The sequence below is a fragment of the Pseudonaja textilis genome, chromosome 1 (assembly GCF_049901715.1).
Source record: "Pseudonaja textilis isolate UNSWEBS1 chromosome 1, rPseTex1.2, whole genome shotgun sequence".
Classification (NCBI taxonomy): domain Eukaryota; kingdom Metazoa; phylum Chordata; class Lepidosauria; order Squamata; family Elapidae; genus Pseudonaja; species Pseudonaja textilis.
The window spans coordinates 221,730,371-221,747,110 of NC_141990.1; the positions used below are offsets into that span (position 1 = coordinate 221,730,371).

General features: G+C 39.1%; 2 protein-coding genes across 9 annotated transcripts in view; one reads left to right on the plus strand and one right to left on the minus strand.

Annotated features, from left to right (window-relative positions):
* ANKZF1 (ankyrin repeat and zinc finger peptidyl tRNA hydrolase 1) overlaps positions 1-8,462 on the plus strand; it is a 17,122-nt gene extending 8,660 nt beyond the window's left edge. For 5 of the 6 annotated variants that reach the window (XM_087920603.1, XM_087920604.1, XM_087920600.1 and 2 more), the window contains 10 exons: positions 829-976; positions 1,941-2,163; positions 2,545-2,709; positions 3,398-3,547; positions 3,976-4,071; positions 4,347-4,599; positions 5,025-5,136; positions 5,463-5,630; positions 6,416-6,486; positions 6,567-8,462. In XM_087920603.1, coding sequence (XP_087776729.1) covers positions 829-976; positions 1,941-2,163; positions 2,545-2,709; positions 3,398-3,547; positions 3,976-4,071; positions 4,347-4,599; positions 5,025-5,136; positions 5,463-5,630; positions 6,416-6,486; positions 6,567-6,687 — 1,507 coding nt within the window. In that variant the 3' untranslated portion in view covers positions 6,688-8,462. The remainder of the gene's footprint in view (positions 1-828; positions 977-1,940; positions 2,164-2,544; positions 2,710-3,397; positions 3,548-3,975; positions 4,072-4,346; positions 4,600-5,024; positions 5,137-5,462; positions 5,631-6,415; positions 6,487-6,566) is intronic. The other variant, XM_087920605.1, reaches the window with a different exon arrangement.
* The window catches only part of GLB1L (galactosidase beta 1 like), a 12,315-nt gene continuing 3,066 nt past the window's right edge, over positions 7,492-16,740 (minus strand). For 2 of the 3 annotated variants that reach the window (XM_087920597.1, XM_087920598.1), the window contains exons 3-17: positions 15,847-16,022; positions 14,512-14,662; positions 14,118-14,178; positions 13,811-13,905; positions 13,065-13,245; positions 12,916-12,974; positions 12,055-12,176; positions 11,486-11,526; positions 11,219-11,337; positions 10,461-10,535; positions 9,958-10,047; positions 9,676-9,789; positions 9,372-9,503; positions 8,628-8,834; positions 7,492-7,830 (exon numbers count right to left, since the gene is read on the minus strand). In XM_087920597.1, the coding sequence (XP_087776723.1) occupies positions 7,612-7,830; positions 8,628-8,834; positions 9,372-9,503; positions 9,676-9,789; positions 9,958-10,047; positions 10,461-10,535; positions 11,219-11,337; positions 11,486-11,526; positions 12,055-12,176; positions 12,916-12,974; positions 13,065-13,245; positions 13,811-13,905; positions 14,118-14,178; positions 14,512-14,662; positions 15,847-16,022 (1,842 nt within the window). In that variant the 3' untranslated portion in view covers positions 7,492-7,611. The remainder of the gene's footprint in view (positions 7,831-8,627; positions 8,835-9,371; positions 9,504-9,675; positions 9,790-9,957; positions 10,048-10,460; positions 10,536-11,218; positions 11,338-11,485; positions 11,527-12,054; positions 12,177-12,915; positions 12,975-13,064; positions 13,246-13,810; positions 13,906-14,117; positions 14,179-14,511; positions 14,663-15,846; positions 16,023-16,740) is intronic. The other variant, XM_087920599.1, reaches the window with a different exon arrangement.

Here is a 16,740-nt window from a genome sequence, read left to right on the forward strand (position 1 = left end):
CACTTATACTTTTCAGAGGTCCAATATTGTTCTATGTACAATCCTTGTTTTATTGATTGCATGTAATATTCTAATTTTCTGAGATTGTGGATTTGGGGTTTTCATGAGCTGTAAGCCATAATAATCACAATTATGACAAATCACGGCTTGAACTATCTTGCTTTGCATGTAATGAATCTATCACATATATTAGTTTCACCTTTTAAGTTGCATTACTGAAATAAATGAACTTTTGCACAATATTCTAATTTTTCGTGTTTCACCTGTATGTATACATCCACACACATATATATACAACACTGAGTTACAATTCATTCCTTTTTTGCTTATATCCAATAATTGGAATTTATAAAAGATACTATATGGTATCTATTTCTTTCAGGCAAACATTACAATATTTGTACATGTTAGCAGAGAGGGATTCAAGTATTAAAAGAAGACAGAATCTACCAAGCTTCTGTAATAGGGGAGCTGCCACTGTGCTTCTATTAAGCTGCCTTTCTTTTCATTGAAGGCTGTCTCTGATAAAATGTGGGGAAATAGCATAAGTTTCCAGGCTAGTATTGATGTTGATGTCATGGTAATTCACGTAAGGGAGAGAATTGGTGGAAGGAGGAATGGTAGACACTTGAATATTTTACACATTTGTGTAACAAAGGAAGATTTCCCATTATCTATCTATCTATCTATCTATCTATCTATCTATCTATCTATCTATCTCTGTTCTGTCTGTCTGTGAGCTAGAATCTAAATTAATTTCATTGTGTAGTTTCTTAATTGTACTAAGTGTTTACTCCTGCTAAAGGCTTATATTCTCTCTGTTCTCAGGAATGAGATATTGGCACACAAAACTTTTCATCGATACACTGTGCGAGCTCGACGAGGTACAGCCCAAGGAATGAGGGATGCTCAAGGGACAATGCCAAAATCTGCTGGCGCATCAATACGGCGCTACAATGAGGCTGCTCTCCTTAAAGTAAGTACGCAACCAAGAGGAAACCTGCAAAGTGAGAGGTTCAAGAGGTCTCAGATTCTTCCCGTGGCCCTATTTCAGGGTAACATTGCCCAGGCCTTCATGGAGAAAAAAAATAATAATTTTGTGGGCCTGTCTAGATTCTTATTAGTGATACGTGCATAGCCAAGTGATGGAACATAAATATAGATGGATCACTTGGTGGCACAGTGGTTAGAGTGCAGTACTGCAGGCTACTCCTGGTGACTGTTGGCTGCCTGTAATTGGGCAGATCGAATCTCACCAGGCTCAAGAATGACTCGGCTGTTCATCCTTCTGAGGTGGGTAAAATGAGGACCCAAAATTGTTGGGGGCAATATGCTGACTCTAAACCGCTTAGAGAGGACTGTAAAGTACTATGAAGCGGTATATAAGTCTAAGCGCTGTTGCTGTTGCTATAGCTTAGTTATATAGATTCATCTTTTTGCAGTTTCTGCATGTCAGTATACTTTCTGATAGAACATTTGAACTGTGCATTCCTGCCAGCCCTTTGAGATAGTCCAGGCAAGAAGCACAAACCATCAGTACTAGCTCTAACTTTATTGTAAGGTTACAATAATACAATCTTGCAAATCTGAAGGTACTTTTCTCTCCTCATTTACTTTAACTTAACAGAAAACTAGGGAGGTTCCCATCTGAGACACCTCCCGTACCCCTTTTTCTTCCTGTGGGCTGTGATACCTATTGCATAATAGTTGTTTAGGCTGCGGCTCTTTCTCCTGCTTACAAGATCATCGTCACAGAACATTATAATCCCCTCTCTGACATTAAAAATGGTTCTGTGGGAAAAGCAAATATCTGGATCTCTTGAATCACATTTTGCATTTAAGCTGCAAACCAGTGCTTACTGTAGTACCCAGTTGCTAAACTGGCTCACAGCAATATTGAACATTGTGCATGAGTTGTTCCCAATTTTTTTTTTCTACAGGAGATTCAGGAGCTGCTAACGAGCTGGACAAGTTATTTAAAAGAAGCAGAGTGCATCTTCCTTCGTGCTCCACACAATAACCAAGCTCTCTTGTTTAGCAGCAAACATGGCCCTCTTCAGCGAGGTGACCCACGTATCCGGCGTATTCCTTTCAGCACCCGAAGAGCCACCTTCCGTGAGGTGGAACGGGTCCATGGGACTTTAAGCAGTTTGCTGGTATATGGTGAGCTGTCATTTAATTTTTCTCTGTTGTTGACTTGACTTTTAGCACTTGAAAGATATTTTTTGGTCTGTAATGCAGTGCCAGTCAAATAATTAAACTTTCTAAGGAATGATTTCTTTCTTTATTCCCTTCAGAACCACCCAAATACTTGTAACTGCACTTTAAAAGCGTTGCAAGTAGTTTTCTTAGTCTTATCCTAACATATTGGAGTTCTCTTCTGTCCTGTCCTGTCCTGCTCTTGTAAGTTCTCCATTCTATTATAGAAATTTAGTCCAAAACTATGCCATTGAGATGCTATTGGAAGTGTAATCTCAATTTGAGCATCTTAAGGGGAAAGAAACAAGGACATTAAAATTACATTCTGATTTTTTTTTAAAATAGGAAGTAATACAACAGTGGCAGATCTGACTAGTTCTCCTCGGAAGACCTGGAAAAAAGTAGTTCGTAAGGATGAAGCATTTACACAGCCTTCTGGCACTAGTGAGGAGGATGGCCATTTTGAAGCTGAAGGAATGCATTGTTATTCCTATTCTGTCACCCTTCCTGGTCAGTGTAGTTATCTTCTGCATTCTTTCTTTCTGACGTCTGGTGTACAGAACGAAAAGAGTACAGGTTGTCCGCGACTTACAACAGTTCATTTAGTGACCGTTCAAAGTTACACTGAAAAAAGTGACTTATGACCATTTTTCATACGACCTTTGCAACATCCACATGATCATGTGGGTTTTTTTTTACTCAAAATTGCTTGGCAATTGGTTTGTATTTATGACCGTTGCTGTGTCCCAAGGACACGTGATCCCCTTTGGCAATCTTCTGACAAGCAATCTATGGGGAAGCCAAATTCACTTAACAACCAGGTTACTAACATCAACTTCAGTGATTCACTTAACAGCTGAGGCAAGAAAGGTAGTAAAATGGGGCAAAACTCACTTAACAAATGTCTATCTAACAACAGAATATTTGGGTTCAACTGTAGTCATAAGTCGAGGACTACAGGTGTTGAAGTTAACAATATACTGGGGATTTTGCCTAGAATGATTAGTAGCTTAATGAGAAGTCCCTGAAGTAAAATGTTTCAGGCAGCATGGAGTTTACTAATGTATAGGGTGTGATCATAGCAGACTTTAATAATGACTGATGGCATACAGGTGGATAACATGAAACAACAAATATAACCAGTTCCTTCTTTTCCCCCTCTCCCCATTCTCATCTGAGCTGTGCTTTTTTTTTACAGTCTCTGTAGCAACGATAGAGGAAGAAGAAGTGGGGGAAGAAAATCTGGAACTGGTGGAGGAGACACTAAATTTATTAGATTTACGTGAATTTGAGGTGACGCCAAAACAGAATCGCAAAAAGAGGAGAAGGAAACCCAAGACACCGCCAAGTAAGTGGTTGAAATAATGACCCTGCTTTTAGTATGCCTATTAGGTTTATTGCTTTGTGGAATGATCTTCAAGGATAGCAAGCAGGACGATAGAACTAGACTGGCTTTTTGGCAGATTCTTCTTTTTATAGTCAATGGACTATAGGTTGCGGGCAAAGAGTCTGCTAAGAGGTTGGTGATATCTTGAAACATCATCTAAGTCGTCTTAGAGTAGATCACCTCTGGCCTTCAGATGTTGCTGTACTGCAGTTCTTGACTTTTCCAGCCAGCATGGCTAGTGATGAGGAAAGTTAAAATTTGCAGGTTAGCAACACTATCCCAGGTACAACCTCATTGGTTTTAAAATCCTATTAGTGCTAAAATATTAGGCAAGGATTTAAGGGGACTGATTAAAACCAGGGAATCTTCTACTGTGTGTTCTGAGACAGAGTCTAACGTGGAGACTTCAGGAAGTGTTGAACACAATACTTCAGTATGTAGAGGACCAGCGTCAACTGACATCCAAGAACAGCAAGAGCCTCAAGGTGAGTTTGGGAGCATGTGTGGGATAACATAGTCTTCCAACTGGCTATCTTGACCTTTATTCTAGATTATGTGTGGCAGGTTGGATCTGTGGCTAGATGCTATTGGATGTGTGTGTGTGTGGAGGGGGATTGTATGTTGTTCTGTACTGATGTTTTTATTGTGTTAGCTGCCCGGAAAACCTTTTAATGGGATAGGCAGCTATATAAACCCCAATCATCCCCTCTTTCCAAATAATAACCTCAAATGCACTTGAATACCTTTCTCTTCCTCCCAGATGCTCCCAGCACAACTGTGCAAGATGCTTTATTTACAGCATGCAAAATGGGAGACATTGGAGCCCTACAACATCTTCTGGGAATGGCTGATAATACAACAGATAACAGTGAGTGCAGTGATATAGTCACAAAACAGTTGCTCAACACACCCCTGGATGAGAGTGGCTGGACTGTTTTGCACGTGGCGGCAGCAGCAGGAAGAACTGCAGTTGTGCGGCTCTTGTTGGAGAACGGGGCTGACCCTGCCATCAGGTAATGTCCATCAAGAGAGGGTCATATTGAGGCCTAAGTTAGCCCCAGTCTTAAACTGTATTTAGTCTGTGCATGGGATCTGACTCGCAAACTTAGCAATAAGCAGCTGAGATAAGCAACAATAAGTTCTTCTGCCGCATCTCCACCGGTGTCTTGGTTTCCCTTCTAGTTATTATGGGTCCAGGATTTTCATAAATATAAGGAATTAATACTTTACAAGAACCAAGGTATTCAAAATTGTTTTGGCATATTTACATGGATGTTTAAGTCTTCCGAGTAGCAAACTAGAAGAGAGTTGTCCTATTTTCATAGCTGGAAAGGTTTTCACATCTCTTTGTCTCAGCAATGATTACCTTGAAGGTAACCCTTCTTGCAAGTGTTCTGTAACTTTTATTTTATAAAGCACCCACTATTTTATACTCCAGAGACAGAAAAGAACAGCCTCCATACTGTGTGTCTACCAACAAGCAAACCCGTAATGAATTCCGTAGATTCATGGGTGAACAGCCAGAGAGGTACGACTACACCCGGGCTCAGGTGAGTGGAAACAAGGTCTTGGATGTCAGCTCCCATCATTCCTTCCTGACTAAGTTAATCAACTTAGGAAGGAATGATGGGAGTTGACATCCATCCGCTAAAGTGCCACCCATTGGTTGTCATTTAATGAAGGTCATCTTTAGGTATGGATAACTTTAAATGTTTGTTTCAGTTGCCCAGTCTAGATTTTGTCTATGAAGCATACAGCGATGGGGAGGAAAGCTTTGCACAGGATATAGAAAAGATTAATGTCCTCTTTAGGATTTTCTTTTGCTGTTGGGATCGCCTCCTGTTCTATTTGATTCACATATGGAATGTAACCACAGGTGCCTGGCCCCCTAACTGCAGAAATGGAAGCCAGACAGGCAGAACGCCGACGAGCACAGAAAGCCCTACGGAAGCAACGAGAACGAGAAGACCGTGAAGCACAATTACTTCTGGAGCAAGAACAGGAAGAGAAAAAGCGGTTTGCCCTGCTCAGTGATCGTGAGAAGGTCAGGGCTTAAAGTGGCTTAAAAAGTGATAGCGTTTCTCATTCTTCTGTTCACTGAAAACATTCTGCTGCAATATAGCAATAGCACCTAGACTTAGATAGTACCCCATAGTGCTTTACAGCACTCTCTGAGCGGTTTACAGAGTCAGCATATTGCCCCCAACAGTTCACTACACCCATGTAACACTGCTACTCTGTAAGTTATTTTGCCTTCCAATAAGATTCGATAGAATTCAATGTTCTGCTTATCACTTTTAAAGCTCTACATGGCCTAGTAGTAGTAAAGTTGCAGAACCACTTTCTGCAAAGAACATCTGCCCGCTCCGCATACTCCCACAGAGAGAGCATGCCCCAGGTTCCCTTTTAAATTTTGCCACCTTATGGAAGCTAGTACTGCAAGCATGCCTTTTGGAAGGCTGCCTCTGTGCTCTGGAACAATCCCTCACCCACCCTAGGAGAGGCTTTTTCCATAGGCAAAGTTACTTTCTGATTGTTTTTTATTGTGCTTAGTTGCCATTTTCTATTAATAAATTGTGTACATTAGTGCTAAATGGTTCGTTTATTTTATTTCTTTTATGTTGTATGTTACCCATAGTCCTATTGTGTTGGGTAGCCTAGTAAATCCAATAGATTTTAATAAACCTTCTTCTATAGTTTGATATAATGTTGTCCAAATTCTTTCATCAACATTTTGAGACTGTTAATGCGTTGAACTTCATACAGAAAGATGGAGACCATTCTTTTTCTATACGGTGACTTTTTCCTAATCGTTTATTTTCATTCTAGCGTGCTCTGATGGCTGAGAGGAGATTTGCTTCCCAATTAAAAGACTCTGGTGCATCTTTGACCAATACCAGGTATTTTGGGAGGGTGGGGACTTCCTGAGAAATATTATTTGGGTAAAAACCACATGATTTCTCATCTTTTGTGTCCATAGGCGCTGCTGGTTTTGTGGGGAATCCCTTTTGGGTTGCATTCCTTTCCATTACCTTGACTTCTCCTTCTGCTCCACAAATTGTCTCCAAGCCCATCGTCGAGGGAAAACTCTCCCATCTTAGCTGGAGGTTTTGCTTTGGCATCAAGAGACTGTGCTACAACAGAAATCCAACCCCAGGACTGTTGTCACTTTAGAATGGTGAGAGATTAAGCACAGCAGGAAAGTCACAAGTAATTGTTTCCAAGTGGTTCATAAGAAATTAATATGGACTGCTGTTATTTGAGAAATGAACTTCTTTTGTAAGAATGTAGGTTTTTCAATTTTAAACTAGGTTATTTAGGAACTGGTTAAAAAGAGCAACCTCTCTCCCCAGATATGTTGGGCCTGCCCCACTGGAATTAACTGCTGACTGGGAGTTCTACAAGTTAAGAATTGTAATACATCTTTGCTGTGCTGGTTACAGAAGTCTACTGTATATTAAGGAATAACTGAACGAAGATCATAGATAACAAAAATGGAAGAATCCTTGAGCACTGTTTTTTTGACCTAATGCTATTTGATTGTCTCTTAGCTAGTACTTTCACAAGTAGCAATAGATGTCTTAAGAATCGAGACAGACCCTTGATCTACTTAATATAAAGCACAAAGAACTTGATATCTGTTCCTGATGTTTAAAGGTGCCTTATCCCCAAGTATGTCATGTGATTGCCTGGTTCATCCTATTTTCACTCAACTTTGCCAGTTTCCAATTGCAACTCTATCTTTGATACAAATGCAATGCCAAGAATGCATTACAATACTATACCAGATACCTGCATATTTAATTTGGTGAGGAGCATGATTCATCCTGAGCACTTAAATAGCATCAACTTCAATTAATACTCCAGTGAAAGACTTGCCCTCTAAATAACTGTAGTTTACTTGGTTTGTTCATTAGAGCTTACGCTACAGTCCAATACTTTATTCATTTGATTCTTACAAGACAGTGATTTCAAATACTTTTGCCAGGGGTCTCAGCAATGTCATAATCGGATAGCATTTCCAGTTATTTCATGTCTTTTACAGAGAAGCTAGAAGTGCCATTGAGAACGGGACGGTCAAGAAAAAGCACCTTTGGGTTTGATGGTGCATTCTGCAGTTCCAACACTACAATAGTATTGAGGACTGAGGTACTGAGGAGAAAGCCAGGCACAAAGAGGGTTTGCTGGGGTCCACGAACTGGCCAGAAACGGCCCAGGTTAAAACCGTTGATCCAGATCTGGCCCTAGTTAAAAAGATAAAAGTGATTTTTATAAAGTAATACTTTATTTGGGCATCCCAGGAGACTACTGCATCTATTTCATATTTTATTATTTATCCAAAGCCAGGAAAATCACTGATGGCAAGAGAAAGCTTACTAGTATAAAGCTTAGAAGTTAATTCTGTATGTGTGTGGATTACAACTATATGATTTGAATATATAACAATAGGAAGACATACTTTTAGATGGTAAAAAGATATTATTCTTAATAATGTAATTATGGAATTTGAAATGCTGAATGAATTTTATAAATGTTTATAGGAACAACTGGCAAACATTAATGTTCTACACCAGAGTTTTCTAACCTTTCTGGCTTTGTAGATTGGGGGAGTGGCTTAAGGCCCGATAGGGGGGCTGCAGCCAGGGAGTTGAGGATTCCTGTTCTACACAATGCTAAAACCAATAAAATTTTATGTTATTAACCCTACCTCAACATAGTTCTATAAAGTAACTATTTAATTACTGTTTAAATTACATAAAACTTGTTTTTGGCATCATGTGATATTTTGTCTTTCCTTTTCCCTATTTTGACCTTAATGGCCACTTAATTTTGATATTCTTAAAACGGTAAATAAAGGCAACTTTTTACTTATAAACTAATTCTTGAACTGCCTGTAATTATAAAGTGCTTAATGGATAAATATAGTAAAAGAGCTGCAGCTAGTAATTTGGATCATAGAAGCTCCATTGCCAATGAGAGGAAGCAAAGAAATCACCTTGCTGCATAATGGAAGATAAAATTGTGTTCAGGACTGCTATACCTTGCTCCACCCTGGAAATTTCACATAGGTGTCATAGTTGATACCAGGTGTTTTGAAGACCCCAGTATAGAAAGCAGGTCCTGCAGTGCTATTGCTTCGTGGGACATATGGAGGCCATTCCTGGGCCACAGCTGAGTCAATATCAAGTGGATAGATTAGCCAGTCGCTTAGAATGGTAGAACCCAAAGTAAGATTATGGGTCAGGCCCTGGGCAAAAAAAGGGAAAAGTACACTAAGATGTGAAAAGAATAGCATACACTTCGCTTTTAATCTGTAGCCCTCATGTGAGAAAAGAGTTGAATCCTGCTGCTTGGCAAAACAATCAGCTATTATCTGTAAGGACCTAATCATTTTTCCTGTAACAGGATTTTTAAAAGATTTCTCCCCCAAAAAAACCTGGAATAAAGCTATTCAAGCAACTAATAAACATTATATCAGAACGTGCAATGATTAAAAATGAGTTCATTACTTTTGCTTTACAGCTCATTTTTCAGAAGAATGCCTAATACTCCAATTCCAAATCTCAAAATAATAATAATAATAAATAAATCCCCAATTCTTTCAAATCACTTCAGTTGCTGTTTATTATCTAGAAACGGCTTACTCTTCTGGAAAATACTTAACTTTGAAGCGATAATGTAGCTGCCTAGAGTCCATCCCACTCCAGTGTACTTCTATGAATAAAAGTTATGAATAAAATTACTCTTTATCTACTATTTCATCAGTAGTGCTCTCCTGCAGTACCTTAAAGTCACTGTTATTTGCTCCAAAATTGATATGGCCCATGCTCTCCACCAGCAAGTCCAATGAATCTCCTAGCTGACCAGTTATAGTGATGGAATTCACTCTGTCTCGTTCCAGTGTCCCTTTATATTCCTCAAGGCAGAAAGAATAAAGGATTAACAATTAAATAGCACTTTTAGAACTGAAGCAAAACCCCTATATCACTCAGCAGCCTCAAGCAATCACTATGAGAACCAGGGACATCCCCCCCGCCCCCCGCAATTAAACGCCTGGATCATACAAATGTCTCCACTTTCCAACTTACTCCATTAAGTAAAACATAGGCAAGGTCATGGATCCCATTCTCAAGGACTGAGAGCAAAACAGGCTGTAGGATGTCATCTGGAAGAACAGTACGATACAACATAAAGCCATGGGTCTGAAATATAAAATGAAAACTAATGCAAATGTGGACTGTAATCCAAACACCAAACAGGCAAGATCCAAAGGATCTTTTTTTCAGCTTCTCTGAGTTTTCCTGAATTTTCTCTTAGAACTACTCTTAGCTCCCCTTTTTGATGCCACAGACTCTTGTTTCATTTCTTACCTGCATCAGAGCCTCAAAAGTGAGGGGGAAGGAAGAATGGAATGGTAGGCCAGGGGAGAGAAGACTTAGAATATCCAAAAAGGCCACACGCTGTAAGAAAAAACTGAAATTGTATTTATGCTATTTAAAAAGTAAGATACAAAAACATATTTCCCCAAATCATTTCCATTAAAAATATCAAATAATGCAAAGTAAGTATACAGCAACATTAAAACAAGCAAAAAGATAACTGTCATTTTAAAAATGCTGTACCATATAAGCATATCACTGTTTAAAAATGAAAGCAGTGGTTCTGCTGAATTCCTGATGTGGGCATGGAGCACATCTCAATACTGGTGCCATTAATACCATCAGTTTTATGTATCAAATTTTCTATTTCAAAATCCATTTTAATACCTTTGATTCCATCTTAGGAAACAACATGTAAGACTACAGGAATAGCTTATCCATTATCCAATTCCTAAACATCCAATGGAATACAGTATCTTAGAAGTCTCACTTACCAGTGGTAAAGATATATAGCCATATGAAAATTTGGGAGTGGGAGGTGGTATTGGTCCTGCAGGCACCAGTTGAAACTGCATTTAAAACAAAAAAGCAAAAGAGGTCAAACTTAACATTAATTTCAGCTGATGACAATATCACATTTAGCAACTGAAACAGAAAGAATAAACCAGTTACCTTGCCTCGACATGGCTCCTACCAGAAAAAAAAAATCTTTAAAAATTGGAGGGGAGGAGATAACTTTTAAGCATCCAAGTCCCCAGTATTATCTACCATCTGCTAGTGAAACATCACCATTCTCTTGTTCCCAAAATAGCTGTCCTATGCATATTCGACTGCAAGTGGAGGAGAATGAGAAAATAATTGCTGAAATAAAGATTGGTACATGCAGTTCATTCACTGGAGATTTGGATGTGGGGAGCCCAAATGTAATTCACCACTCTTTTACTTGATTGCATATTGAACCAGATTTGGCTATATCATGGCTGTCTGGTGCAGTAATACCAAGCTCTTGTAGTCATTCCATTCCCCTGCTTCCAGGAATCATGAATAGAACTTATCTCTTCTAAAACTTACTGCCAATAATTTATTCGAATATGCTCTGATTAAATTTTAAACTTTAGGGTTATATCCTACCTTAGTTGTGACTGCATGTGCATAGCAGCAAAAGAGCAGATTATTAATAAATAGTTTCTTTCAATCAGTATAAAAAGCAGCATTGCCTCTCAATCTACTGTCAAGAATGTTGAATTGTTACCTTGCCAATGATGGCTCGAATGTCATACAGCTTTTCTGTAGGATCTCCAGCTTCTGAGAGAGGTGCATCATAGTCATAGCTAGTAGTGATAGGATAATACTTGTCCTTGTAATCAGCACCTGAGTAGAGAAACCTATGAGAACAAATCAGGCTTCTGGATTTCTAACTCTCATCTGCAACTAGATACCAGTACTTCTATTTTCCACCCAGAAGCTAAGCCTAACAATATCTGATTGAGGTAGCAACCCCAAGAACCCAGAAACTCACCACTCCAGTAACCAAAATTGGTGCCGCCCTGGAACATATACCTAGAAAAAGATCAGGCAGCAGAGTAAGAATTCACTTTCCATCCAAGCACTGAGACAATGACTGATTGTGGAATAGAAAAAAATGGACAGGGAGTACAAAAGGAACAAAGAACAGTTTTGCAGTTGGATTTGCATACTGAATAAACCATAATGTGACCTGTCTGGTTTTTGCTTAGAATGAGGAGAATGTGACTCCATATAAAGTAAGATAAATAAAGTCATATAAAGTAAGATAAATGGTGAACCCCGGGTAGTCCCAAATATGTTCAAGTTTCACATTACATCTTCATTCTGCTGGAAAATTTTATTTGCTATGTATGGAAATACATAGAAAGAAAAGATAGTAAGATTGTACACGCACACGCACACCCACACACACCCACACCCCATCTGAAGTACCAAAATACCCATATAGAATAAGATGAAGCTAAGAGCCATGACTTCTGTCTTAGACATAATTCATTTCTTTTTATAATCAATTCTATTGCTTCTGTCCCCTGCCACTCTCCCATATAGTCTCACGGTTACATGTTGACGTTGGCTCCCAATTCTAGGATCTTCTGTAGGCCATTAGTCACAACTGTAGTACTTTTTGTGGAGTGTGGCTCACCCCAATAATCCAGCCAGCCTGTGTAATACTCAGAATTCACCTAGGGGAAAAGCATAATTAAGACTTTTATGGAATAATAGCAAAGCTATTTTCAACACCTGAAACCATATATAAATGTTAAAATCTGAGAGCACAGGATAAGTAAGTCAGACCACAAAAATAGATTAGTTGATACATTATGATTTACAGTCCATAGAACCACATACTTCAACAATGATATCCAAGCTGTACGTTATCATCAGCTGCGGTGGCTATGCTCATGATCTCATTTATGTCCAAAATGAAGCTGTGCACCAATTAGGAAATATACTCCAAGGTGAATATCTCTGCTCATTATGCTGTCTACTTTAAAGTGGTAATTTAATATATGCTTGTATCTGTAGAAAAACAACTTTTAAACTGAATTTGAATTGAATGAATTAAATATTAAATGAATATTGTTCATTTTATTTTTATTGCATTTATTTTGTTATTTTGTATATCACCCTGGTACTTCTGAAACACCTAATTATTCTATAATTGAGTCTCAGAATTTTTTGTAGAGAGAGATGAATCTTGAGACCTACAGATCTGGCATCACCCAATGAAACTCATAACTTGCCCTATGTTGAAAACATAGGGCTACAATTTCTATTGCTTTAGCACCAACTTACAAACCACAGAGGCAAATGAGGATTTAGCATGCAATTCCCTGGAAGCACCTCTAGGTGCTCAGAAGAAATGAGAATTATAAAGCCACAGGTTGCTTCTTCCTACACAGCAAGGCTAATTGCTCTCACCAGTGGCCCTCTTGGCTCAATCAGACGCTGCTGTTCAAATGCTCGTGTCACATTTGTTTCTGTCAAAAAACAAAAAACAGAGTAGAAGTCAAAGGATAATCCATTCCAGATCCTATGAATTCTGTGCAGATCATTTAGCTTTGCACTACCTGATCCAAAGTCCACAGTGGCATATAAATCTTGCAGGGACCCACACTTCAGCTCAGATTCTTTGATGCCATCAGTTGTGAAAAGTACAACTTCTTTGCCCAAATACAAGCGGAAAACAGCCAGGAGGTGACGCATATAGTCATAGTCACATGCGTAATAGCTTCCATATTCATTCTCCACCTGCCTAGAGAACAGTGGGGAATTAAAGGATGATGACTTAGAGCCTCTCATTTCCCAACAGATCAGCTTTAAATAAGACTTGTATATACCTCATTTGTCAAATGTTGCATATGTAGCAGCTTATGCAGCCCACTTGTCCCATATGTTGGTTTTCCAAGTAGATGCAGCTGAGCTAGTTTTTAAAGGAAGCAGTTTGCTCTCCCTCTGTATAAGTTGGAAGGGTGCTAAAAATGTCTTTGTTGTTTGATAGTGAAAGACAGCAAATGTAGGTTGTGTAAAATGTTGGGCACTGGATAACATGATTTTAAGATCCAAAAGGATTCTGCTAGGCAAAAATTTGTCAATGGATTCCAGAATTCAATTTTCAATTTTTTGTACCCGGTAGGTCTGATTGCCATCTTTTTCCAAAACTATTGTTTAGGATTCATTTGTTTTAATGAAAGTGACAAAAACTTCTATTCCCTACTATATTCACCACATGGCTATTGCCAAGGAGACAACATACACACAAGCACACAAGAACTGGGAGTGTGTGTGTTCCTGAAATGTCTTATCCTTCACGCACCTGGATACTGATGATGTTACCTCCATTTTGGTAAAGACGAGGTTTTATTTTCGGTAGCAGGACACTCAGCCATTTGTTGACAGCTTGCAGAAAACCTGAGAGCAGAAAGCAACTTGTTCAGCTAAAAATGAGGATACTCTGTTCAAATTCCTGTGTAGTACTAAGATAAGAGTTGGTGGTTACAATGCTGCATAGAGAAGTCTGGAAGAATACATTGAACTTTGTATTAAGTTCATATACGTTCTCTGCTTCTGCAGAAGATAGAGGAAATCCTGTTTTCTTTCTCTGGTTCAGATTTCCCCTTTACCTGGATCAGATGTTCGTAGAATAATATTTGGTTCTGCCAACAGCCAAGATGGAAGGCCACCCTAGGAAAGAAGACATCAAAATAATCCAATTGTGCAACGAAAGTCAAAGACATTATTTATGCTCTCTTTATGGCCACACAGAACTGCCAAAAAATGAGAATTCAAAACTGCAAAAATAGGTTTGATCTTAATTAGTGTAAATTAGTTGCTTGAATGATGAGAGCATCCATATATAACTATAAAGCCAGAAAAATACAAGATTTAAAAATGAAGAAAAGCTATAAAAGGAAAACGAAGGAAAGATAGCTCATCAAATTATTAACTGTTTGAAATGAGTTGTGGAACATTCAGATGCTTAAAATAATGACTTATCTGAATCTGCATAGCCCTCACCATATCCCATTCAGCACAGATGTAGGGTCCAGGGCGCAAAATCACCAATAGTCCTAATTGGGCCACTAAGTCCAAGAATCCTTCCAAGTTTCTATCCCCAGAAAAGTTGTAAATTCCAGGCAATGGTTCATGGTAATTCCATGGGACATAACTGAGGAATTAAAATACACATTTCAATCCAGAATAGATTTCTGAGAGACAAAAAAAAGTAACTGTAATTATGGGTAAATAGCACAAAACCATGCTTTTTACCTTCTGGCACTAAATACTAAACAATATTTTTGTAGTTCAAGTACATCTTTCAATCCCTATTTCTCAGCTTAGCTTGATAGCAAATTCACATATAAGTGATAGCAAGCAGGGAATATGAACAAAAATTTTCTCTCCTAGTTTTAAATTGGAATGATGGGCAGAGGTAATTATCCCAATTGTAGCAGAAAGGGGGTAATTAAATATGCTACATTATATACATCCATACAAACAATTAGTGCTATACAGACATACTGTATCTGCGCAAGGGTATATATATCCTAATGAGACCTTATGATAGAACAAATGATTTTCATTACTTGGGTCAGACCAAGGGTGGAATTCAAAAATGCCAGCAACCGTTTTGCTGTCAACCGTTTTGCTGTCTGGTTGCTGGGTGGGCGTGGCCATGGTGGGCATGGTCTACCGGAACTCCCAGAAGTCCAGAAACAGGCCTGTTTCCAGCTTCCAGTGGGCCTCCAGAGCCCGGGGCAGGAGGCTGTTTTCGACCTCCCAGAGGCCTGAGAGAGGCCTCTGGACCCTAGGTCGAAAACGGCCTCCCCTAGGCTCTGGAGGCCCACTGGAAGCCAAAAACAGGTCCGTTTTGCAACTTCCAGTTTTTCTGGGAGTGCTGTTTTTTGCCTTCCCGAGAGCCCAGAGGCCTCCCCCAGGGCCTCTGGAGACCCACCGGAAGCCGCAAACAGGTCCATTTCTGGGCTTCCGGAAGGCCTGTTTTTCCCCCTCCCAGAGCCTCTGCATGAACCCTGCACTTACCCTACATGGAAAATGGGCCAAGTGGAGATTCTTGGGAAGGGAGGGGCAGGGTGGGCGGGACCAGCCGGTCGGTTGAAATACCGCTTCAAAGAACCAGATGGAAACTTAACAAACTGGTCCAAACTGGGAGAATCCCACTCCTGGGTCAGATCTATTTTTAATAAGCATGAGTTTCTCTGCTCCCAATATTGGTTACAATCCAAATCATTAACCTTCCAATTAGAAAATTGGAATATTTATGATCAGTTAAGTCTCTAGTCTCTTTTACAGCAAAGAGTATGTTCCAGCTGGGAATCACTTCTGATCACTTACATTTGTACAGCATTGAGACCACTCATATACATCTTGAGGAGCCGGTCTTTCCAATAAGCTGGTGGGATACGGAAGTAATGGATGCTGCCTGAGATATAACGAAACTTATTTCCATCCTTGAGGAAGCAGTTATTTTTATAATCAATGCTGAAGGAACGAACTGCTGCAGTGCCCTGCTATCCAGAAAAAGAAAAGAAAGCTTCATTTTGTCTTTTTCCATACAACCACAGTGCTGCTTTAACTATAACTATTTATTAAGGTTAGGGGCATGGGTAGAAGATCCATTCATTCCATGGCCGTAATAAGATATAATTTATTGACTGAAACAATATATTTAACACTAATTAGCTCCTTGTATTTCTGCCCTGGATGCTTTGCATAAGAGACTTTATACTTATAAATACCTAGTTAGTATAAAACAATACAATATTTCAGAATGGTAGGACATTACAATACTGTATATAGTACTTTCCCGAGGTTAATCTCATGTACCTAGACATAAGGCATCCCAAAGTAACTCATATCTCATGCTCACTGCTGCTCCAAATTTTGCAAGTTCAAATCTAACGTCCCAATCACAATTTATACTTGACATTTAGATCTGGCCCTCTCTTATTCACTTAAACTCTTTCTAGGTTACTGGCCGATCTTCTTCTGAGTCATACTGTGGAGTCACTTTATCTCTTTATCTCCCATGCTATGGTGACACATTATCAGCCAGCTAGTCACATAACATGATCACATGATTGTTGAGAATTTATTTTGAAAAATAAATGATTAATTTGCTCTGAGTGCATGACTTAGATCATAGTCTAAAATAATTGGAACTCTGTAGTGTTCTTTGTTGTGGCCTCAGTCAAATGATTATTGAGAATTTTAAATGAGCAGAACAGA